The sequence below is a fragment of the Pleurodeles waltl genome, chromosome 2_2 (genome assembly GCF_031143425.1).
Source record: "Pleurodeles waltl isolate 20211129_DDA chromosome 2_2, aPleWal1.hap1.20221129, whole genome shotgun sequence".
In the NCBI taxonomy this organism is placed as follows: Eukaryota; Metazoa; Chordata; class Amphibia; order Caudata; family Salamandridae; genus Pleurodeles; species Pleurodeles waltl.
Window position 1 is genome coordinate 721,203,396 of NC_090439.1, and position 25,990 is coordinate 721,229,385.

General features: G+C 41.9%; 1 protein-coding gene across 1 annotated transcript in view; it reads left to right on the plus strand.

Annotated features, from left to right (window-relative positions):
• PREX2 (phosphatidylinositol-3,4,5-trisphosphate dependent Rac exchange factor 2) overlaps positions 1-25,990 on the plus strand; it is a 1,096,481-nt gene that overhangs the window by 268,016 nt on the left and 802,475 nt on the right. Inside the window, exon 7 of the mRNA XM_069220299.1 lies at positions 13,951-14,112. Coding sequence (XP_069076400.1) covers positions 13,951-14,112 — 162 coding nt within the window. The remainder of the gene's footprint in view (positions 1-13,950; positions 14,113-25,990) is intronic.

The following is a 25,990-nucleotide window of genomic DNA, read 5'->3' on the forward strand; positions in this document are numbered from 1 at the left end:
ACAGAATGGGTGAGAGAGGAAGGAAAGGGGGTAGGGAGGAGGGAAAGGAGATAGTAGAGTAGCACAGTACAGGGCAGAGGAAAAGATATGAAAGGTAAAAAGAAAATTGAGAAGAAATTGATAGTATAGTGATTGAGTAAACATTTGTGATGAGAATCTAAATACCATGGAGAGGTATTTGACAAAATCTAACTGAAGAGAGGTGATGTAGGTCACAAGTGGTCAAGCCTAGGTCCGGAGTGCAGTCTTGCAGCGCCCTGTATAGAATCGGGTATGTATTAAGAGTCACTGCAGTCTCTAAGTATGGTATGTTTACTTATATTGTATGGTGGCTGGAGTGCCTGGTGTTGTTTCCACAGTGGTGCCAAGTAGGTTAGTTGCCATTTAGTGTGAATGGATAATAATGTGTATTCTGTTGTTTATATCAATGTATTTGCAAGTATAGTAATTGCAGTATATGTAGAAAGTGTAATATTTGTAGTGAGTGAGGTGGCTATTTGTGGGCTGGGTATTAGTTGGTGACACGTGTCATTATTTTTGTTGAGTTAAGTTTTTATGTCAACAGTTAGGGTTGTGAATGGTACCCAATGTATTTCATTATTATGGAGTGTAATGTACAGTTTGCAGTAAATTCTCCATAGTGCTAACATAATAGCAACACAGTGTCAAGCTACAGTCAACAGAGTTTCAATGAGTTATCACGAAGGTGTCTACCTAGAACCAAGATATTATCAAACTAGTTCAAGCATAGTGTTCATATAGTGCCAGGATATTCTCAACATAGATTCAATACATATCGAAGTGAGTCGGTCGAGTAACCCCAGGTTACTGTATTTCAGGTAGTGCCGGCAAACTTTAGTGATTTTTGTATTGTCCAACCTGTGGGTCAAAATGCAGTTTCTATAACAATTGGACAACAGCTAAATACTCATTGGATGGCACTAGATTTTGTGAAATAAATTTATGAGCCTCTTCTTGTAAGAGGCTGAATTTCTACAAGATAGAATACAAGGATTCGGATTATGCTTCAAGATAGCATTTTATTCGCTGCAGCGGTTCACCTCCAAAGAGTATAAAAAGAAAACTCTTTGGCCAAAGCAACTGACCTTTCCCTCAGCTTTTGTTGTCTTATATTGCAAAAAAAAACACTTTACCACACTATACATGCATCACAATTTCCAGACGCCTTCAAGCAAACATTTCCTAAAGCACCTTTAAACCACAAGAACAGGATGTTCAAACACAGAGATAGCATTTCTAGAACATAGGGCGGTTTACCACATCTACAAAGTTTCACATCTGCAACATATGAAATTAAACAGGTGATGAAGGGATACAATTTTGTTCGCAGCACAGAACAAATAGACAAAATGGAGCCCTCACGCCAAGTTAAGAAATCCATTTTTCATGAACTGCCTCCTTTGCAGTGAGGCGAACATTTTGTACCATTCAAGTAATAAACACGTCACCAATATTAGTAAACAAATAAAAATCAGTGCAGCAAATATTACGATACCCCGTCTTTTCTTTGTTCATTACTTTTTTCTCCACAGAGATATTGTCATACCTAGCCATTTTCCCTATCTACGCTAACAGACAAAAGATATAATAATCCCTAGTGTCCTTTACTTCCAAGCCTCACTGGCAAGCTTATGTACTGGTCTGGACGTTGGCGGTCTTGACTACCGGCATGGGGTGCAGTCCCTCCTGGGACTGTTTCTTCCTTTAAATCTCTTTATAGTTCAACCGAACCCTATTCCTCAAATCGTATCTATGTCCATATATTTCAGAATCAAAAAGTTCAGGAGAAGAAGATTTGTCAGTGTATTCTTCTGGTGTCCCGGTTTCACCATTTAAAATCACTTCCCCATTCCCAAAAGGAACTTGGTACGGAATGTGCTCAGTCTCGGTATCCGGACAATTGTCTGATACCCACTGGTCATAAGGTAAAAGCAAAGGGCACTTTTTTTTACATGTGATGCATGAATCCAGTTCTTCTTCCCATCACATTTCACAGCAGTCTGGGTGGCTAGGAGAACTTGCAGGGGCCCCTTTTATCTGGGTTCAAGGATCCTTTTCTTTTGGAAATTCCTTTCAAAGATTCAATCTCCTGGCTTGATGGAGTGTCCAGAGCCCTCAAGTCTCCTGGGCAGTGCCTCTTTGACCTGTTCCTGGATAGAACACAATTGTTCAGTTAACTACACAAGGTACATATTACCGCCAGCATATACCTTTTCTTTGTTCACTGGTTCCATTTCTACAAAATCCATTCACAGGACTTTGAATGGCAAGTCCGGTGGTGCAAAATTTTCTTTAGGGACAAGAGTGCCTTTTCCTACATTGTATGTCTGGCATATGATGCACCTTTGTACATGAGAATGTGCATATTTTGGTATGTTCTTGTTATGCCGTACTTGATCCAATGTATCCACTATTCCTTGATAGCTAATGTGTGCATGTACATGTGCTGAGGAAACTATGGCATTCACATAAGCATTAGGTAACATCCATCTCCTTTTCTTTGTCTTGTCTATCCAACATCCTTCACTATATTTCCTCCGTGGTAGGTGTGTTCTGAATATCCTTTACACAATCTATTGTCTGGTTCATCATGCCAACTTCTGGTAACCATCTAACTGTCCCTGTCACATACATGATACTGTACACAGTTTGTGCAGTATTTATCGCTGTCCTGTCTGCAAATGCATTTCCTTTTCCTACATCATTCTCAATTTTCTTGTGAACTGAACATTTTACGACAGCCAATTTTTCAGGTAACGTTAAACCATTTAACAACCTTACAATGAGTTCACCATGACGTATTTGTGTTCCATGAAAAGTCATAAACCCCTTCTTCTTTCACAATCTGCCAAAAGAATGTACTACGCCAAAAGCATACTATCTGTCAGTGTACACATTAACCTTTAAGCCATCACTCAATTCACCTGCTTGCACCAAGGCTATCAATTCTGCAGCCTGTGCAGAGTTGTAAAGTATCTTCATGTAGTAACAGCATAGGCTGCAATTGCGGTCCCATCAGATAATTTTGAGTAGAAACCATCAACATACAGTTCACCATCCCCCTCTTCCAATGGCCTGTCAGAGAGGTTTGGTCTCCATTGGTCTCTTGTTCTGTTCTGATAGTACAGTCATGTATTTCATCTGGTAACACTTAATTAAGTAAAAGTAACATAGTTGCCGGGTTCAAAACATTACATCTCCATATTGAGATATGCGGAGAAAACAAAGTGAGTTCATAGCCTGTCAACCTAGCATTTGTCACATTTTGTGTCTGTGTTTTATTCAGTAGGACATCTACAGCATGGGGTACCATCACTGTTAATGGATGTCCAAGTGCATATACTTCACTCTGTTTTACTGCTGTCGCCACTATTGCTACAGTCCTGCGACAACATGGCAATAGTCGTGCTACTGGGTCTAAACTGGATGACAAATAAGCACATGGTCTGTTTTTGTCTCCGTGTGATTGTGTCAATAATGCAAGACTGCAACCTTCTTTTTCATGTACAAATAGGGTAAATGGTTTCTGATAATCTGGGTTGGCTAACACAGGTGCATTACACAAAGCCCTTTTCAATTCACAGAAGGCTCTTTCACATTCATCATTCCAAGTGGTTGGTACATTTACATCTTTGAGTGTGAGGGCAACCAAAGGTTTCGCTATGGGGATATGATTAGGTATCCATTTTCTGCAATATGAGGTAATACCTATAAAACCTAAAACATCTTTCTGTGTTTGTGGGCATTGTAAATTTCAAATTATTGATATTCTTTATAAGTCTAGTCTTCTACCCCCCTTCGACAGGAGGTGCCCTAAATAGAACACCGCCTGTTGACAATATTGCAACTTGGATAGGGAGACCTTTTTCATGTGTGACTAAATGTGAAAGCAATCTGATGTGGCCTGTTCACATTGTTCAAGTGTGTCAGGTACAATGAGAAGTTCATCAATGTATTGTAAAAGAACATTGCCCTCTGATGATTTTAAAGTGTCCAATTGTCTTTTTAGAGCACAATGGATATCCTAAAGAAAACATTCTTTAAATCTTTTGCAGAGAAAAATTTGGCAGTGGGTGAAATCATGTGAACAGTGTAGTGACATATTTTGTACAACTGGGTATTGTGGTACTAATATCTTGCTAATAACTCCCAGGTCAATAACCAATCTATAATCTGTCTGTTGTCCAGTAGGACTTTTTCTTTAATGACGGGAAGTATGGGACTATTACAGAGACTACCATAACTCTCCTTCACAATACCTTTATCAAGGAGGTCCTGTACTATGGAAAAAAGTATTTCCTCAGCCTCGGGGAATTATGTGTATTGTGGTATGAGGGGTAAGGATGTGCCGGCTTTAACGCGTATCCTGACTGGTTCCATGTTTATGAAACCCACATCGTTTTCACCTGTAGCCCAAAGAGACGGATCTATATGTGACAACTTCTTGGGCATATTAGATGTAGAAAGAACAGGGTAACTTTTTGAAATGGAAGGATGAGCAATTGTCACATATACTCCATCAGGGGAACAATAAATATGAGCATGCACGTTCTTTAACAAACCCGGCCCTAACAAATTTTCGTCAGAGGCTTCAGTGAAAATCAATTAATGGGGAAAACTGTAGGGTCCAATAGTAACATCCAAAGGCTTTGATATGGGGCTTCAGACAGACATTCCAGCAAATCCAAGTGAAGTATTAATAGACCCAGAGAGGGGAGCCCCAGGAAAATGGCTGTGGATGGCAGAGGTGCTGGTAACTCCAGTGTCTAACAAAACGGCTGCTCTTCACCACACACCTGCATGTCTACATACGGTCCCGCTGGTCTACTGGAATTGCCAATCTCCCGCCTCCCTTTCGTGGGCATCCCATGTCCATATTGTCAAAGTAATTAGAGTGCATCTGTTGTTGAGAGTGTGCAGCAAAATCTTGTCTAGATCGTTCACCTCTTCCTCCCCGTTTTCTCCTATTTCCATTCCTCTCTGCATTCCTTGGCCAGAATTTTGTAATTGTGGACAAGTGTCTTTCCAATGCCCTTCTTGTTTACAATATGCACAGATATTATATCCTATGACTCTCATTCCCTGTGGCGCAAGAGTATTTGTTTGTCCTCTGCCAACCCACTGTCCACGTCCTCTTGCCCTCTCTACCTGTCCTGTGCCTTGGGCCTGATTAGGGAAGCCTGTGGTATTAACGCTTTTGTCTTCAAATCCTTTTTTCTTATCACAAACTTCTGTCTTGTTTTTTAACAGATTTTCATAATATGTGGCCATAACTAAGAGTTCTGACGGGCTCTTAGTTGGCCATATATTTTCAGTATTTTAAATAATCACATAGGTCCTTTTGCATGTTATTAATGAATTTATCTGCAAACATTTGTTGGCCAGTCTGCTCCTCAACTGCCTTTATTCTGTCAATAGGGGCCATTTTAAACATTCCCCCTTGATCCATTTAGACATCAAGTCCAAAAGACAATGTTGCTGAAAATCATTATACTTTTGAAATTTGTGTAAAATGATGGCTGAATTTGTATATAGGGCATCCATCATTCACCTGTTTACAGTGACCGGCATAGCCATTCCATTTGTTCGGGGTCTACTCATTCTTTCTCTGTCAGAGAGGAGACCATCTTGCAAACTAATGCGAGAAAACGTCACTGTGGGGTCGTTCCGAGCACTACATGGAGTGGTCTCTGAAGTGTGTCCCACAGAAGAGGGCCTGTGTCCCTTCTTGTTATTCTTATATTTAACATTGTTACTAATGTATGGTGACTGCTGAGAAGTGTAAGAAATAGTTCCTTGTTGCATGTTAGAATGAATCTGTGGAGTCACCATTATACTTTGAGTATTATTCAATTGAGGTATTCCTCCCATTGTAGTGTTTAGTATAGCAGCATTTTTTGTAGCTTGTATGGGGACTGGGTTGGGAGGAATATTTATAGTCTGGGCCAGATTAAATATTTGAGGGCCAAGAACTTGATGGCTAAAATTGGGGACATTAGGGGCAGATCCAGGGGGAGGTGGAATTGTAACATGAGGAAAGGGATTAGGGATAATAACGTTAACATTTTGCACTGGAGCATTAGACTGGACGGGAACATAAGGTGGAATACTGTCCAAAATATTCTCCAACATTTTGTCCTATGTAGTCCCTTGTCGTATGTAATTTTCTGACCGATACATTTTATTTGTAGTCATTCTAAATTCCCTGTCTCCCTCTTTTAACGTTGCTATATTCTTTCAGTTTCGAGGCTGACTGTTCTTTTTTTTTTTTTTCATATTCCTGGCCTCTCTCATGGCCCTTTTTCTAGCCTATTTTTTCCAGGTCTAATAAGTGTCCCACATTGTCTGTCTAACATTTTCCTTAAATAATGTCTGTTGTAAAAAATGTAATTTGTCATCGACAAAGGATCCATTTAATGGCCACTGTCTGTCTCTCCCTTTCTTTGTATACCTGTGACAAATTGGGCCCCAGAGGGTCGGGCCCGCACCATATTTTTTCATTACTATCCAGACTGGAGTACCTTCGGCTGGCACGGGTATAGACTCGTCCAGGCAGAGAGTCCAGAAACAAGAACAACATTTAGAAATGCATTTCTTGAACTTACTCATGGCTGTCCTAATTGCAGACTTTACCTATGCAAAAGGTCACAAACAAGTACCAAGTTCAAATACCAAGACAAATATGACGTCAATACCATAATACAAGTTTACAAGTTACAAATGACATAGAACAGTCTCACCAAATATGTCGGGTCCGGATCCTCGCATTCTTGAGGTCAAATGTCTCCTCAGCCTCCTACTGGGTCTCAGTGGGAGAAATTCTTTACAGGGGATGGAAGTTGACAACATTAGATGGCAGCTGCAAGAAGCTTGTCTTTTAGCATGGGCCCCCACGATCCGCGGTCTCCAGTCTCCTTCCTCTGTCACAGCATTTTAGTCTGTGGAATTTCTCTCCCTGTCAGGCCACCCAGGTTTGTGAAATAAATTTACGAGTCTCTTCTTGTAAGAGGCTGAATTTCTACAAGATAGAATACAAGGATTCAGATTATGCTTCAAGATAGCATTTTATTCGCTGCAGCGGGTCACCTCCAAAGAGTATAAAAAAAACTCTTTGGCCAAAGCAACTGACCTTTCCCTCAGCCTTTGATGTCTTTCATTGCAAAAAAACCCCACTTTACCACACTGTACATGCATCACAATTTCCAGACGCCTTCAAGCAAACATTTCTTGTAGCACCTTTAAACCACAAGAACAGGATGTTCAAACACAGAGATAACATTTCTAGAACATAATGCGGTTTAACACATCTACAAAGTTTCACATCTGCAACAAATGAAATTAAACAGGTGATGAAGGCATACAATTTTGTTTGTAGCACAGAACAAATGGACAAAATGGAGCCCTCATGCCAAGTTAAGAAATACATTTTTCACAATTTGCATGATATTATTATCAATGTGAGGCTGGTAACAATATTAAATAATGTCAAAATGAGATTTGTTAAATCAAAATTATGTTGAAAATTACAAGGTGAAAAATTGCAATAAATCTGTCATCAGGTTGAAGGCACTTATAATTTATCCGATTTAACCAGAGCAGGTTGAAGGTCGTTATTGAGATACAGTAGGAGTCATTGAAGAAGAGAAGAGAATTGTTACCATTGGTTATGGTTAACAGTAGATTGTTAGGTTTATTGTTAGGTTATTAGTAGGTTAGTAGGTGCAAGTTAGTTTAGTTAAGGTTTTGTAGATTGCTGACCACTTTATTTATTCTGTCTTGGTTTGGATAAGTGGAAGAAACTCAAACATATATTTCAGCCTGTTAAAGTTATTATGGAAGAATGAGCTTGTACGCCCGTGTGTCGATCCCATGGGTTGATCAGAGTTCTGCAGCTTTATGAAAAGAACGTGAATTGGGTTTATTTAGGCTGTTTGTGGGCAGCCTTGATTATTGTATGTTACTAAGTGAGTATAAAGTTAGTGAAAATTAGTAGGAAGGATTCATGTTAAGTGTTAGCTATTCCTTCCTAGTTTTTAAGAAGTAATTTTCAGGTCTTGGATTTCTACAATGTAGGCGTCCAGTTCCTTAGGGTCTTCAAACATTATGGCTTTGCCATTGTAAGTTGTTTTATTCATGCAGGGCCAGTTAAAGAAAACTGTATTGACAGATCTTTCAAAGTTTTCCTTTGGGAAAGGAACGCCTTTTATTTCTTGACAGTGTCTTTGGAGTAATCTTGAGAGAGCTCAATGGAGGCATCTTGCAATTTAATTCTATGTATTTTCTTCATCTGTGTGAGGATGGCTTCAGTATGTGAGTAGCAGAGGGGTCTGAAAATGAGGGCTGTTGGAGCTTCACTGTTTGTGGGCTTATGTGTGGGCACTCTGAACTCTCGGTTTATTTCAAAGTCCTTGTCTAAGTTTATATAGAGTACTTGCGGAATCCATTTTTCAATGACGGTTGCGCAGGAAGGAGCTTGGTTTTCACAACCTTCAAGAAGTCCAAAAATGGGCAATTTGCCCCTTCTATTTCTGTCTTCGTAGTCGGTGATGTTCCTTTCAAGTCTGGGCAGTCTTACGGTGGTGGTTGATAAAGTTTTAGAAGAGTTGTGTTTGTGGTCTTTCAGGAGGTTTATCCATGAGTCTATTTCAGAGACTCTGCCATCCAGTTGTATAATTTTTTGTTTCAAAGATTCAAAGCCACTCTTTACAGTTTCTGTGGTGGATTTTGTGTATTGAGCAAGCAAGTGTAGCATGTCAAGTTTCTGCATAATTAGGTCTAGAGTTATGGAGTTCTCAGATTTAGATTTTATAGGAGAGTCTGGGGCCTGGGGAACCTTCTTTTGTCTCTTTTGTGCTGGTTTGGTGTCTTTCAGACCTACTCTTGCTTCTTTTGGGATCGTGCAGTTTGGAGTCTGTCATTTTGGGAGCAGACCTTAATATATACTTTGTGTTGGGTGCACCTAGTGGGATTTTGGTAGTCCTTGAGATGTTTGACAGAGGCGCCGAATGTTGGGAGGTAGGGTGAGGTGCAGAAGTCTGAATCCTTTCTGGGTTAGTAACACTTAAATAATTTTATATGGTGCCACAATGCAGATTGTTGAATACAAGGTACAGTACTTTGGAGTGTAAAGGATTATTCTCAGCCCCCTCCTGTCTGCAATTTAGGTTGCCGTTGAGGTGGAGAAATGTAGGATTCTAATGTGTGTAATTTAGAAGTAAGAAAGTTCTGGAGCATGCTTCAGAGAGAGCATTATCAAAAGGAGGTGCCATCTTAGGGTCAGGCACAGGATGGGAGTGCCCGTGCCATATTTGCTCTGGTCAGTAGGTTAGTTTTGTTTATTATAGGTTCCTACCCTTAAAGAGCGTTGTAGTTTAGTGCCACTAAGTGCTCACCTCTAGGGGTAAGATGTTCGTAGTTACGCTGGGGTAGTCAAGTAGAGATTCATCCATGCGGAGTCCTGGTGTCAGCCATTTTAGGGTCAGGCGCTGTGATGCAGATTCTGGAGTACTTGGTTTTAAGAGATGTTTCTCTCAAAGTTTTTTGCCAAAAGTGGGTTACTGAAAGCACCACACCTTCCTATGCTCAGGCAAGTGTCTGTGGAGGCGTTGTATCAGTAGAGCGGGCCATTTTTGTCCCTCAACGTAGCAGAGCTCTCTTATTAGGTGGCCATTTTCCTCTGGTGGTAGCCACACCCCCCAGGACAGACTGAAATACTGATGTAAATTCATGATGTGGCACCCTAGGTCACAGAAGATGTGTTTCTGAAGTGAGAGAAAAAAATACAACAGCACATTCATATGTCTGCATATATGTGGAACTGGGCTGGGAATTCTGTACTTACACCTTGCTGTGTCAACCTGGAGCCCTGTAAGGCTATTGACAGGGAATGAGTAGTAGTTGACAGACGAAAAGGAAAGGACTCATCACAGTAGCATAATGTGAGATATACTTTGGTGAACTATAAGAAAATCTGGTTATTACTAGGAAAGATAACCAAGCAGCTAACTTTTAACTTTGAAATTATGAAGTTTTAGGTTTTGAAAGGTATACACAGCTCTCTCTCTACTTGTCTTACCCATCTTGTTGCTACAGTTTTGTTATTAAAGGAATATTCAGTTGGAACTGTACAAAGTGAACCAATGCAGTATCACTACAATTCAATAGTTCAGTGTACAGAACAGACCTTTTTAAAAGATATTTGCTGCTTAATTTGGCCTATGGTTGTGAGGGTGTTAGCTAGAAGAGCTAGGTTTTGATGCATATTACTCCCATATTGAACCTCAGCTGTAAAGTCTTCAGCAGGAGGGTGTGGGTGGAGCACACAGGGCTTCGGATCAGTTTTGTACTGGTACTAAAACCACTGTTTAGGTGAAGAAATAATTAGCTATTTTGTTTATACCCTGACAAGGTTTTGAAGCACTCCGATTTGCACTGATTCCAGGGTGCACTTAGAAGTGAATGAGTGAAACCTGTGCTTAATTTGTAAAAGAAAAGTGCTGGAGCCCATAGTTTTATTGAGAAGCTCGCAGCCAGCACAATTACAAGTCAAGGTGCTGAATATCAAAGCTGCAAAGTCTTGATTGCAAGTCATGCTCACCACCAGATACTCCCTGTCTCTTTACATCACTCTTGGAGGTTTTTTCATCCCCGCTTTCTTTCTTAGTCACTGTTTTACAACTTTCTTCTCCTTCTTCTTCTCTTCTTTTGTCTTTTTCTGACTCTAACTTTTGATCAAAGTCAACTAAGAAAAAACAAGTGCCAATCCCCAAAAATGAGCGCTGATGGGCTCTACCTGAAACCACCTGCTCAAATGAAGAACTTAAGTTTACTGTTCTAGCCTTCAAATTGACACTTTTGTTGAATGTCCTTGAGGAGGGGTTAGGTAGGAGTAATAGTAATAAATTCACATCATGGGAGGGTTCGGAGAAGATCTTGTTATGCCACCCTGGTCAAGACAGACTAGTGCCTGCTATAGGCCTGGGAGGCAGGAAGGGTTGAGAAACTGGAGGGGAAATTTGTAAAAACAGCACTCTTGTCTTTGAGACCTATTGGCTTTGCCAATGTTTTTAGTCATGTTATGCAGCACGACTAAAGAATAAAAAAAGCCTTTGACATGGCTGTCAATGGCATTTTGTAAGAAGCACGCCCCACGGATGCATACATCAATAAATTACACAGAACCTTTTTTTCTCTTTAGTTACCAATCGGATCAGTAACTAAAAAGAAACAAACATGCATAAAAGCTTTATTTTAAATGTGGGTGGAGGAAGCAATGGGGCAGAAGCAACATACGGAGTGGAAACAACATGGGGGTGGAAACAACACTCGGGGCCCAGAAGCAACACTGAAGGCGTGGGTGGGGTGAGAAGAAGCAATGGGTGAAAGCACAATGTGGAGCAACTGCGGTAGAAGAATACGGGTTAGCAGGCAACAAGGGGAGTTCAGGGGTGGGAAGGAGAAGCAATGGGCAAGAGAGAAGAATGCAGGTAAGGAGAAGAAACATTGGTAAAGAGAAGCAATGGGTGAGAGAGCACTGTGTGGGGGAGGAGAAGTATGTGGGTGAGAAAGCAATGGGGAAGTACACAAGGGTGAACACCACATGGAGAGAGGGTGGCAGAGAAGCATGTGAATGACAGAGTAACACGGAGTGGAAGGGGAGAGAAGTGCACAAGCAAGACAGCTGAAAAGAACTTGGAATGCCTAACTGAAAAAAAAAATGTAGTGCTTAAAAAGCAAGCAGTGGACGCATAGAGGTCAGAAAGTCAGAGTGAAAAGGCAATGTACAGGGAAAGGGCAAACTTAAGATTGAGATAGTGGGACACAAATAAGAAGTAGGCAAATGAGAGTGACTTGAAGACCAACCAATGTAAGCAATGGGCTGGCTCAAACTCCCTGTATGTTCTTGGTAAGCCCACAACATGTTTAGCAACAGTGAATGTCCTGTCTAGAAGGCGAGACCTAAACATCAGGAAGACTGAAAACACAAAGGCCTTGAGTGAAATACTTGTAAAAAGTCTCAACTACTCATTCACTCAAGGCTGCATTCCAGCCCTTTGTTTTTCACCCACTATGCCACTGTAGACAGATTCTGATTATATGCAAATCAGTCATGTTTCTTATTCAATAGGAGTGGTCCAACCTGAACTGCCAAACCAGGTCCCCTCTAAAATGGAGCACAAGTAAGCACAGACCAGCTTTTGTCTTAGTAGGCCTAGTATGTTAGATATAGCATGAGTGCTGTCACACAGTGAGCACGGGACACACGTCTGGGAATACCTTTTACACTAAAGGTGTCACACTGATGCCCTCAGTTATTTCCAGCGATTTAGACTTTTTACAATCATTTCACCTCTGGAATGGCTTTCATGTAATGTTCATGTAAAGAGGTCAAATCTTTTGAATGATTCTCCTCTGATGTTATGTTATGTTACGTTATGTTATGTTATGTTAAATAAAATGCATTGAGCACATGTTCACCAAAGGTTTCTTGGCACTATGAGGTAATTGTCCACAGGTAATGCTGAGCACTATGGCTAGTATAGTGAGTAAGCTTTTTGAAAGAGGCAGGTTTTAAGGTTGTTCCTGAATGTACAGAAAAGCTATATCTGCCCATCCTTTCCTTTCTGCTTTTGGAACAGTAAGTAAGTTCAGAGAAGATTAACAAAACTCAGAAATGGAGAGTAGTTGTTAATTCTGTTGGCTACAAATATGGTATTCTCACTAGGAGTTTCTTTAAAAATAATAAAACACACTTTAAATTGGATTCTTTGTTCCAGTGAGAGCCAATGAAGATTCCTTAAAATGGGGGAAACGTGGCACTTATAGGCAATTTAAAATTAATCTGGCTGCCTTATTTTGAATCATCTGAAATTTATGAAGTTGGCATTTTGTTAATTGAAATAACTTTATGAAACTTTCTCGCTGGCACTGAGGAAATAGGTGGAGGCAGTGCCTAATTTGAGCCGGTCGTTTCCAGTGCTTGGCACCAGCACTTAATTGTCAACAATGGCTTTTACGATAGTCGGCCACATGGTGTCGCTGTTTACCTATTTTAGAGATCAGCACAATGACAGTTGTTTATTAATTCAATATACACTAGAAATGGCTAATAACTGTCATCTAAGCCATTCCTATAATGTTAGGGGCCAGGAAGTGTCTAAAATGACACACTTGTAAATGTATGATGGTTAGGAGTTGTGTTGCTGCTGTCATTGGCATTGCTGGCCAGGGAAATGGGTGGTTTCAAGCTGCAGTGGCTTCCTGGGGAGGGCCCTGGCATTAATGTATTTACAAATTAAGCACTGTGTAGAGAGATAGTGTGTAAGGTTCCCAATTATTATTTCAGCTCATTTTCCGCCTTTGGCTATAAACATGTAATTGTTCACTTTTCCTTCATTGCCTTCCTGCTGCACCATGTATGTGATAAAATTGTTTCTGGTATGCCTAATACATTGTTATGCTCTCATGCAAAGGCTTTTCTACCTGCGTTTGTAAAGGTAATTGATGCAAAATGTTTTTAATCTGCTCAGTGGCTAACTGGGATCCCAGTGAAATGTGCCAGGCTGCTCTTTCGGATGTAAGCATTGCTGGTTGCTGGGGCAACATGCCTCCATCCTCACTGGTGCTCCCACAGTAGTTCTGCTGCTTTGAGTGGCCTTTCAAAGGCTGTTTGTACACATTCACCATTCTTTATGGTCTTGTTTACTCTAAAAGAACAAGAAGGATCACATTAACATTGCACAAGTGGTCCTTCGTTCATTACCCAAAAAGAAAGTTTAAGGGCTGCTTGTGTGGCTGAGAGATTCTTGAAAGGAAGTTTCATGGTCAGGGCCATTCTCAATGGTATGCTAGACGATACATTTCCATGTTGGCTTGTTGTTAACAAGCATGTACAGGTTTCTGACTGATTTATTTTTCTTACGTAAACAGGAGTTATTGAAGAGAACTCCAAGGAAACACAGTGAATATGCAGCGGTGATGGAAGCTCTACAGGCTATGAAATCTGTATGCTCCAACATCAATGAGGCGAAAAGGCAAATGGAAAAATTAGAGGTCCTAGAAGAATGGCAGTCTCACATAGAAGGATGGGAGGTAATGTTAGACTGCTAGAGTACTTTTATTGTTTTTAGTTTATATCTGTTCTTTTTCTGGATTCCACTTAAAATAGTTTAATTTTAGGCACCAAATCTCATATGGTTTTATAGATCTTTGTATTCTCAAGATATCTGTGCAGAGGGAATACTTCTACTGTGATTAGCAGGGAAGAATAAGGGAGATCATAGTATATTGCTTCCAAAATATGTAATGATTTTTAAAGGCAGCTTCTCTCTTGCTGAAACAACAGTTCTATTATAATATACAGTACAATATAATTTACCATCCAGTTGATAGAATTTCCTTTTGTAGAATCATAGTTTGTTGCCAGATTTTAAAATGAAGTAGTTTCTAGTTCGAGTTGTGTCTCAAGAGACCTGCAATAATCTTAACATCTTGTGTGTAGGACAGTAGTCTGGCTAACCAAGATGTTTTATTATTTAAAATTTCTCTGACTCCCAAAAGTGTATTTCAGAATTTACTTGAGTAACTTGTGATCAGTGGCTGCTTCCCAGTTGTAATTTGTAGTACATTCTGAGCTTGACTTCTTAAGGATTGCGATGCTGTAAGGGCTTCCTAGAGACTTCCAATCACCAGTTGTGCAAGCCCCCTCAAGAAAGAACAAGTATTAGCAAAACCAGTAGGTCTCAGCAATGGCCAAGCTCCGAGCTTTAGGAGTTGTCAATGTGAATGTTTTTTAGCTGTATGTTTGTGAGGTTGCGGATATGTCATGTGTGCCAGTGTTCAAATGTGTGTTATTATTTTTGAGGAGGTTCCTGTGGCTGTGTGTTATGTGTGGCAAAGTCAAGAGGTCTTGCTTTTGCAAGTGCTGCCGGCGTTGACAGTGTGTTGTAGCCATACTTAAAGTGGAGAGGATTGGCTTAGAGTGGCGTTGCATTTCGTGGAGTGGCATTGCATGGAGTGGCAGGGCGTAGAGAGGACAGGTGAAGTTTAGTTGCGTGGAGTTTAATTGCGTATAGTGGAGTGGTGTTGCCTAGAGTAGCGTGGCATTGTGTTGAGTGGAATGCATTTGCACGGAGTGGCATTGCATAGAGTGGCATGGCGTAGAGTGGTGTTGTGTGGAGTGGAGTGGCATTGTGTTGTATGGAGTGGCATTGTGTGGAGTGATTTGGAGTGGAGTGGCAGAGTGGAGTGCAGTTGCGTGAAGTGCCACTGTGTAGAGTGCCGTGGTGTTGCGTGGAGCAGATAGGCTTTGCCTGGAGAAAAGTGTCATGTGGAGCAGAAGGACATTAAATATAGTGAAGTGGCATTGTATAGATTGGAGTGAGGTAGAGTAGAGTGGGAAGGCATAGAGGTAAGTGTGAGGTAGAGTAGAGTGGGAAGGCATAGAGGTAAGTGGTGTGGTGTTGCTTAGTGTGGAGTAGAGTGGAGTGGCTTTGTGTTCAGTGGCGTGCCTTTGCTTGGACTGGTGTTGCGTGGAGTGGAGTGGCATTATGTGGAGTGGAGCGGCATTGCATAGAGTGGAGTGGTGTTGCATAGAGTGGAGTGGCGGTGCATGGAGTTGCATCGCATACAGTGGAGTGGTGTTGCATGGAGTTGCGAAAAGTGGCGTGGCATAGCGTGGCATGGCATAGAGGGGAATGCAGTTGTGTGAAGTGGTGTTGTGCTGCATAAAGTGGAGTGCCATTGTGTAGAGTGGAGTGGCATTGCATGGAGCGGAGTGGCATTGTGTAGAACAGAATGGTATAGATTGGAGTGGCGTGGCAAAGAGTGGTGTGGTATTGTGTAAATTGGTGTGGTGTTGCATGGAGTGGCGATACATTGAGTTGAGTGGATTGGTATAGAGTCGAGGGGATTGGAGTGGAGTACAGTTGCATAGAGTGGAGTGCAGTTGCGTGAAGTGGGGTTGTGTGGCGTAGCATTGTTTGGAGTGGCATAGAGTAAAGTGCAGTTGCATGGAGTGGCATTGTTAGAGCAATGTGTAGAGTGCAGTAGCATTGCGCAGAGTGGAGTGTCGTTACATCGACTGGAGTGGTGTTGTGTAGAGTTCAGTGGCATTGCATGGAGTGGAGTGGTGCTGCATAGCATGGAGTGGCGTTACATAGAGTGGCATTGAGTAGCGTGACATTGCATAGAGTGGCATGGAGTGGTGTTGCATGAAATGGCATGGCATAGAGTCACGTGATGTAGAGTGAGTTGGCATAGAATAGCATGGCACAGAGTGGAGTGGCATGGTGTAGAGTGGAGTGGTGCAGAGTGGAGTTCAGATGCGTGGAGTTCAGTTGTGTGGGGAGGATGTTGCATAGAGTGGAGTTGCGTCGCATAGAGTGGAGTTCAGTTGTGTGTAGTGGCATTGCATTCAATCAATCAATCAGGATTAATAAAGCGTGGCTAATCACCCGATAGGGTATCCAGGCGTGTACAGGTCCTGGAAGCTTATTCAAACAGCCAGGTCTTGAGGGGCCTTTGGAATTCTGGAAGTGAGGTAATGGTCCGGAGGTGCGTATGGAGGCTGCGCCAGGTTTTGCTGCAATGTGAGAAAATGGGCGTCCTCCACTTCTGCTTCGGTAGACGTGGGTAGTATGGGCAAGTGAAAGGGAGACAGAGCATAGTCTTCTCGATGGTTGGTGGAAGTTCAGGAGGTCGTTAATGTACGTGGGTCCATGGTTGTGTAGAGCCTTGTGTGTGTGAGTCAGCAGCTTGAATTGGCATCTCTTCTGTACGGGGATCCAGTGGAGTTGCCTGAGGTGGGGTGTGATGTGGGTTCATCGGGGAAGGCCAAGGATAAGTATGGCTGCAGTGTTCTGTATGGTCTGAAGTCTCTGTAGGAGGTGTGCACCGATTCCTACTTAGAGGGTGCTGTTGTAGTCCAGTCAGCTGGTGATGAGGACCTTTGCCACGGTCCGTCTCGTGTGTAGGGGTAGCCACTTGAAGATATTATGCAGCATACACAAATTGAGGAAGCAGGCTAAGGAGACGGTGTTGATGTGTGATTTCATGGTGAACTTGTTGTCATTGATGATTCCAAGATTTCTGTCGTGGTCGGAGGTAGTGGGTGTGTGTCCTAGGTCTGATGGCCATTAGGAGTCATTCCATGTGTTGCGGCTAATGCCTAAGATCAGTACTTCCGTCTTGTCTCTGTTCAGCTGTAGGCAGTTGTTCTTCATCCAGTCAGTGACACTTGTCGTGCATCTGTGAAAGTTTGTTCTGGTAGTGGAGGGGTCGTTGGTGAGTGAGAGGATGAGTTGGGTGTCGTCTATATAAGAAATTATTTTGAGACCGTGGGATCTGATGATGTTGGCCAGCGGGGTCACATATGCGTTGAAGAGTGTGGGGCTGTGGGATGAGCCCTGGGTGACACCACATGTGATCTCCTTGGGTTCAGAGGTGAAAGGTGGGAGATGGATCCTCTGGGTTCTTCAAGTGAGGAAGGAGGTGATCCATCTGGGCATGTCCTCCTGGATGCCGATGTGGTGGAGTTGTTCGATCAGCATGTGGTGGAAAATGGTGCCAAAAGCTTGCCGAAGGCAGGTCGAGGAGGGTCAAAGCTGCTGTTTCTCCTCGGTCAAAGAGGGTTCGGATGTCTTTGGTGGCTGCGATCAGAGCAGTTTTGTTGCTGTGATTGCTGTGGAAGCCAGATTGGGAGGCGTTGAGTAGTTGGTTCTGCTCCAGGTATGCCATGAGTTGTACCTTTGCTGGGAATGTTAGCAGGGAGATTGGCTGGTAGTTTTTAGGTTCACGGGGGTCACCGTTTTTTTTTTGTTAGTGGTCTGATTTCACAGTGCATCCAGGCAATGTTGCGATAGTGACAGAGGTGTTGAGTAGGGTGGTGAGTTCCTGGCTGATCATTTGGTTTCCAAGGTTGAAGATGTGGTGTGGGCATGGGTCTGTGGGAGCTCCAGAGTAGATGGATTTCATGATGGAGGTGATGTCCTGGGTGGAGAGGATGTTCCAGGTGGTTAGTGTGTGGTTTGTGTTGGTTACAGTGGTGGCATATCCGTTGAGGAAGTCCGTGGATGTGGGTTGGGGTTTGAAGTTTCTGTATATGATTGTGATCTTGTTGGGGAAGAAGTGGATGAGGTTGTCTCACAGCTCTTGTGAGGGTGTGATGTTGTTTTCACTGGTAGACGGGTTGGAGAACTCCTTAACGATGTTGAATAGTTCCTTGATGTTGTTGGCACTGGTTTCGATGCATGCACCAAGGACTGTCTTCTTTGTTGCCATCAGCAGGCAGTGGTAGAGGTTAAGGGAGGTCAAAAGGCTGCTCTGTTGGAGTCATCCTTGCTGGTGCGCCATCTCCTCTCCAGCTGTTTGCCATTTCATTTCACTGTTCTGAGTTCTTGGGTGTTTCAGCTGGCCTTGTATGAAGTGGTGTTCCATAAATTGGATTGGCATTGTGTAGAGCAGAGTGGTGTTGCATAGAGAAGTGTGGCATTGTGAAGGGTACAGTGTCTTAGCGTAAAGAAGAGTGGTATACAGTGGAGTGGCTTGGAGTGGTGTTGCATAGAGTGGAATGGAGTTGCGTAGAGTGGTGTCATGTGAAGTGGCATGGCATTGCGTAAAGTGGAGTGACATTGAGCAGAGTTGCAATATGTGGGGCATAGTGTCATTGGATAGAGTGCAGGGGTTTTGTGTTGAGTGGAATAGAGTGGAGTGGCGTGCAGTGGTGTTTCATAGAGGGGAGTGGTGTTGCGTACAGTGGTGTGGCATTGCATGGAGTAGCAATACATACAATGGAGAGGTTTGGTGTAGAGTGGAGTGGCATAGAGTGGAGTGCATTTGCAAGGAGTGGCGTTGTATAGTTGGAGTAGCATTGCACAGGGTGGAGTGGCATTGAGTGGAGTGCAGTTGCATGGAGTGGCATTGCGTAGAGCGTAGTGGTGTTGCATAGAGTGGAGTGGAATTGTGTGGAGTGGCATAGCTTTTAGTGGATTGGCATTGAATAGTGTGGATAGGCTTTGCTTGGAGTGGAATGGCATTGCATAAAATGGTGCTGCATGTGCATGGAGTGGCATTGTATAGAGTGGAGTGGTATTTAGGGGTGTGGCATTCCATGGAGTGGTGTGGCATTGCCTGGAGCAGGGTAGAGTGGAGTGGGGTAGAGTGGAGTGTTGTATACTGGAATTCAGTTGCATGGAGTTGTTTGCATACAATGAAATTGCATTGCGTACAGTGAAGTGGCATTGTTTAGAGTGGTGTGGAGTGGTGTTGCATAGAGTGGCTTGGCATTTTGGGGAGTGGTGTTGCATGGAGTGGCATGGCATGGAGTGGCATTGCATTTTGTGAAGTGGTTAGAGGGGAGTGGTGTAGAGTGGAGTTCAGTTGCACAGAGTTTAGTTGTGTAGAGTGCAGTGGGGTTGCGTAGAGTGGAGTGGCATCGCGTAGAGTGGTGTGGAGGGGCATAGTGTAGAGTGGAGTCCAGTTACATAGAGTGGAGTGGTGTTGCATGGAGTGACATTGTGTGGAGCGGGGTGGCATTGCATGGAATGAAGTGACATTGCACCGATTGGAGTGGCATTGCATAGAGTGGAGCGGTGTTGCGTGGTATTGAGTGGCATTGCAGAGAGTGGAGTAGTATTGCCTGGAGTGGCGTAGAGTCACATTGCGTAAAGTGGCATTGTGTAAAGTGGAGTGGCATTGTGTAGAGCAGCATGGCATTGCTTAGAGAGGAGTGGTATTGTGTAGAGTGCAGTGGCATTGCACAGAGTAGAGTAGTATAGAGTGGAGTGGAGTGGTGTTGCATTGCGTAGAGTGGTGTTGCATAGAGCGGCATCACGTGAAGTGGTGTGCCATTGCATAAAGTGGAGTGGCATTGTGTAGAGCAGGGTAGCATTGCATGGAGCATAGTGGCATTGCATAAAGTGCAGTGGTGTTGCACTGAGTGGCATGTAGTGAAGTGGCGTGTTGTGGAGTGGTGTTGCATAGAGTGGAGTGGCATTGCATAGAGTGGTGTGGCATTGCATGGAGTGGCGATGCATACACTGTAGTGATGTGGTGTAGAGTGGAGTGGCATAGAGTGGTGTGCTGTTGCGGGAAGTGGCATTGCATAAAGTAGAGTGGCATTGCATAGAGTGGAGTGGCATTGTGTGGAGTGACATGGTGTAGAGGAGAGTGGAGTGTAGTTCATGGAGTCGCATTGTGTAGAGTGAAGTGCAGTTGCATGGAGTGGCATTGCGTAGGGTGAAGTGGCGTTGTGTAGAGTGGAGTGGTGTTGTGCAGAGTGGACTGGCATGTGGAGTGGCATTGCAGAGAGTGGAATGGCATTGCATAGAATGGTATTGCGTGGAGTGGCATTGCATAGAGTAGCGTTGTGTGGAGTGGCATAGAGTGGAGTGGTGTAGAGTGGATTTCAGTTACCTACAGTGGAGTGGCATTACATGGAATGAAGTGGCATTACGTAGAGTCAAGTGGCATTGCTTAGAATGGAGTGGTGTTGCGTGGAGTGGCTTTGCATAGAGTGGAGTAGCATTGCGTGGAGTGGCCTATAGTGGCATTGTGTAAAGTGGAGTGGCATTCTATAGAGTATAGTGGTGTTGCATGGAGAGGAGTGGCATTGTGTAGCATGCAGTTGCATTGCATAAAGTGGAGCAGCATAGAGTACAGTGGCATGGCATGAAGCGGTGTGTAGAGTGGAGTAGCGTTGAGTGGCATTGCATGGAGTTGTGAAGGGTATAGTGGTGTGGCGTAGAGTGGAGTGGTGTGGTGTGGCATAGAGTGGAGTGACATTGAGTAGAGTGCAGTTGCATGACGTACCATTGAATGGAGTGGAGTGGTACTGCATGGGGTGGTAAGATGTAGAGTGGAGTGCAGTTGCGTGGATTGATGTTACGTAGAGTGAAGTGGCATTGCGTAGAATGGAGTGCATTTGCATGGAGCAGCATTGCATAGAGTAGAGTGGCAATGCGTAGAGTGGAGTTGCTTAGAGTGGAGTGGCATTGTGTGAAGTGGAGTGGCATTGTATAGAGTGGTGTGGCATTGCATAGAGTGGAGTGGTTTTGCGTAGAATGGTGTTGTGTGGAGTGGCATTGAATAGAGTGGTATGACATTTAGTGGTGTGGTGTTGTTTGGAGTGTCCTTCCATTGAGTGGTGTTGCATGGAGTGGAGTGGAGTGGAGTGGCATGGCATAGAGTGGAGTGGTGTAGAGTGGAATTTGTTTGTGGGGAGTTTAGTTACGTAGAGTGGAGTGGCATTGCATAGAGTGGTATGGTGTAGAGCAGCGTTGCCTGGAGTTGAGTGGCATTGCATTTTGTGGAGTGGCATTGTGTGGAGTGATGTGGAGTAGAGTGGCCTGGCATACAGTGGAGTGCAGTTGCTTGGAGTGGCATTATGTAGAGTGGAGTAGCATTGTGTGGAGCACAGTGGCATTGCATGCAGCAGTGTTGTTGCGTGGATCAGTGAGACCTTGCAAAGAGCGGAGTGGCATTGAGTAGAGTGGAGTGGCATAGAGTGGAGTGTGGTGGTGTAGAGTTGAGTGGCATGGTGTTGCATAGTGTAGAGTAGAGTGGAGTGGCTTTGTGTTGAGTGGCGTGCCACTGCTTGGAGTGGTGTTGCATGGACTGGAGTGGCGTTGCATGGACTGGAGTGGTATTGTCATCAATGGAGCGGCATTGCATGGCATTATGTAGAGTGGCATGGCATAGAGTGGAGTGCAGTTGTGTGCATTGGTGGTGTGTAGAGGGGAGTTGCGTGGCATGGTGTAGAGTGGCATTGGGTACGGTGGAGTGGTATTGTTTGGAGTGGCGCTGCCTGGAGTGGAGTGCCATCCTTGGCATGTATTGCCTGTGCCCCGTGTTAGTTGTCATTAGCTCATATTGTCCCATGCCATGTATTTGCTGTCCCTGGCTGGGATAGTTCCTGCAGTTCATTTAAATGTTGCTGTGTGCTGTCTTTGAATGCACAGCAAAAAATGACTTTACCTAAAGCGACACAGCAACAAGAGAAGGAGGGTAGCTTTTAGTAGCAAGACAAGAACAAGTATGCAGATTGCTGCTGGGGTTTGTGGTGGGAATTTAAACAGCCGTGATTAACACAGAGGCAAAAGCCATATATTGTGAATGCATTAGGAAACAAGTGCCAGGGAGGGCGAGACCATTGTCTGGGAAGTTGTCAGGATCTTGCAAAACAAACGAGGATGGCAGGTGAAATGAGAGTGCTATACTCGTCTCGGAATGCAATGTTATCAGGCAGAAAGAGACAGAGGCAACCTCTAGGAGCAAGATTGAATAACAGCTACTTTGAAATGCCTGTAAAACACAAGCTTCAAATTATTTTTAGAACGTAGAATTTAAATTTCTTTCTAAAAAGGCATGGAAAATAGACCAATGGATATTTAATGTTTATGTTAAGCATTGCATGTTAGTTAATGATTGTTTGGGGTTCTTTAGGAACAGCCGGATAGAATCAGATGATCTCACACAAAACAAGCAACACCGGGACTTTAAGCAAACAGGCGCCCTTGGGAAAACAGCATCTGATATTTGATCTTGGTCTTGAATACACAGCAAATATGATGTGATAAGAACAAGATTTACAGGTCTGCTTACAGCAAAAGAGCGGAGCTTGGAGGGAGTGAAAACAGGACCCATCATGTGGATTGCTTTACAAAAATAAAAAAAGGAGTCCCTGAAACAGATGACAAAATGGTAACCAGTGGATGGATATAGTACTTAGTTCCTGCTCTTAAGCACAGCAAGAGGCATGACAAATGCATGCTGTGGACAAATGAGGAGAAAGAATATGAGAGTGACGATGGAGCAAAGAAATGGGAAACCTATGGGCAGACTGAAACCCACAAAGTATATGCAACATGTCTCAGAGAGACAGCACAAGCTCTGTCTAGCCCAGACCTAAAACCATCACAATGGTAACAACACAGTATGTATCAATAAAAATTATGAAAGCATCTATTTATCTAAAGGCCATTGAGTAAATAAATCCCAATAATGCTAACTAAAGACGTTGACAGAGGCAAAGACACACATCACAAAGTTTACAACATAATATGCATCATTGAAAATTATAAAAACATCTGTCAATGTAAAGATGTAAAGGGCATTAAGTTAATAAATCCAAGCAGCGCTAAACTAAACGAGTTGACAGACACATTAAAAGTAACACCTACCAATAGAGATACACACAGAGAGACAAACACTCACACACACACACATAAATGGCTTGCTAAAATGTTTAACATTGAAAATGATATTTGAACAAAATATGGAGTTTTAAATATCGAGTTAGAGCAATATAGGGAAAAGAATTGTGATACAAAAAAATTGTGATGCAGAAATATCATTGAAAAGAATATTGACTTTTTTAGGTAAGTAATGTTGTTGTTGTTAATATCCTTATGAATTGTAAAAAAATCATTTTTTAATTATTTTCATGTGTTTCAGTAAATAGATTAATTTTATGTTCTTATTTTTTGTATATTTGTTAATAATATTTTTTAAGTGATTTATAATTTATAATTTAATTACCAATAATGATTTATTGTGTCATAGTGGGTCGCTGGGTTTGTAGGGGTGTAGGGTGGAAAGTTAATTAAGCAATAATTAATTAACAATTAACTATTCATTTATTATTAATTGTTTAATTGATTATTAATTATGTAAATTGTGTAATTATATTTTTTACGTTACATATTAGGTGCGGGCTACTGGGTTGTTGGGTTATAGTGTGGAAAGCTAAGTAATAATTAACAGTTAGTTATAATTTATGAATAATTATTTAATTGATCAATAGTTATGTTAATTGTGTTATATTTCTTCATTTTAGTTATATTTTAAATGTGTGCTGCTAGGTTTGTGGAGGTATAGTGTGTTAAGCTAATTAAGTAATAAATAATACACTTTTTTCAATTTAATAAATATTAAATTGTTTAATAATCATGTCAATTGTTTCTTTTTTATTTTTATATATAGAATTTTTTTGGTTAATTAATAAGGTTAATCTTAAGAGTTTTATATTTGTTGTAAATTAATAGGGTTATTTAAATATGCTGTGTGTTTGAAGTTAAGTACTTTTCCTACTGTTGCACAGACTAGGGTGGGAACAGTAAATTTAACCTCTCCAAAAGCCAAGGCTTTCCCTGCTGTTGCACAGACTGGAGGGGGCATAGTAAACTTAATCCATCTGAAGTCCAACGCTTTTCCTGCTGTTGCACAAACTGGAGTGGGAATAGTTAATTTAACCCCTCCGAAGTCCAAAACTTTTGCTACTGTTGGACAGACTGGAGTGGTAAAAGTAAAGGTAATACTTCCGAAGTCCAATGTTTTCTTTACTGTTGCACAAACTGGTGTGAGAATAGTGAATGTAAATGATTGGAAGTCCAGTGCTTTCTCTACCTTTCAATAGACTGGAGTGGAAATATTATATCTTAACCCTCCGAAGTCCAATGCTTTCCCTTTTGCACAGACTGGAGTGGGAATAATAAATCTAATCCCTCTGAAGTCTAGTGCTTTCCCTACTGTTGCATAAACTGGAGTGGGAATAGTATATCTATTATTCCCAGGCGTCTGTACTTTTGTTAATATTGTTAAAATATATATATTATTTGTTTATTTTTGACTCAGATAGATAGATAGATAGATAGATAGATAGATAGATAGATAGATAGATTTATTTTTGTAACATTCTCTTAGTAAATGTCTTTTTGGATTTTACAGTCTTTTTATAGTTTTTTTTTACATTTAATTATTTTTTAATGCTTTGCAGTTGATTTGTTTATGTTTGTTGTTTATGTTTCATTTATACACATACATATATGTTTTTATAGTAGCAAACATAACCAAAAAAATATAATATAATGTTAAAGATATGTTTTTAATAATAGTGTTACATTATTAAATATATAAGTATAGTTAAAGGAAGGGAAGCTCTATGTTGAAACAATGCCACCCTTTAGGACCCCACCCTTTTCATCGAAACAGCCAGTCACCTGACATGATGCGCCAGATAACAAAGCTTCTCCTTACTCTTTAACTGAGCACAGTGTGTTTAAACATACCCATCCTCACCAGAAATAAGCCATTCCACAAAGGGAAGAGTAGGTCAATACTAGTGTTTATTTCAAATGTACACCCTTGATGGGTTTTGGCCTCACGGTCTTTATCGCATGGCCATCGCTATACATTCAGTACAATATATACAGAAATGTATGAACATAGAAAACTGAGAAAACTTGTCTCAGAATCCAAGTGTTAAAATATATAAATATATAAATGTACATATATATATATATATATATATATATATATATCTCAAACAAACAGGCTCCACTTCAGAGCCAAACAGGAGCACTCTCCGGATTCATAACACCCAGAATGACGTGTTTCAGCAGATTTCCTTTCTCAAATGCCGGTAAAAAAATTGACATTTACTCACAGGTGCTTTAAATAGTTTTCATTCATTGTTATTTCATGATACTCGTAAGTAAAAAAGGACTAAAAAGTCTCCATAAATCACACAGCTAGCAGCACCGCCATGATCCCATGTACTTTTAGATGTTGCCTAGTCCCAGTTATAACTGGCGTGCATTTAGCTGTAATCCTTCATCTTTCCTGTTCTTATTAAAGCAAGCAAATGTCTCTTAGCACAATAAATCAGCTGATCCTTTTCATCCAAACGTCCCTTGCCCACATTTTATATCTCTCCATACCTGAAAGCGGTAGTCTTGATGATATATATATGTTCGATGTGCACATCCCGCCATCTGGTGTTGGGCTCGGAGTGTTACAAGTTGTTTTTCTTCGAAGAATTTTTTTCGGGTCACAAGACCGAGGGACTCCTCCCATTTCGACTCCATTGCGCATGGGCGTCGACTCCATCTTAGATTGTTTTTTTTCCGCCATCGGGTTCGGACGTGTTCCTTTTCGCTCCGTGTTTCGGGTCGGAAAGTTAGTTAGAATCTCG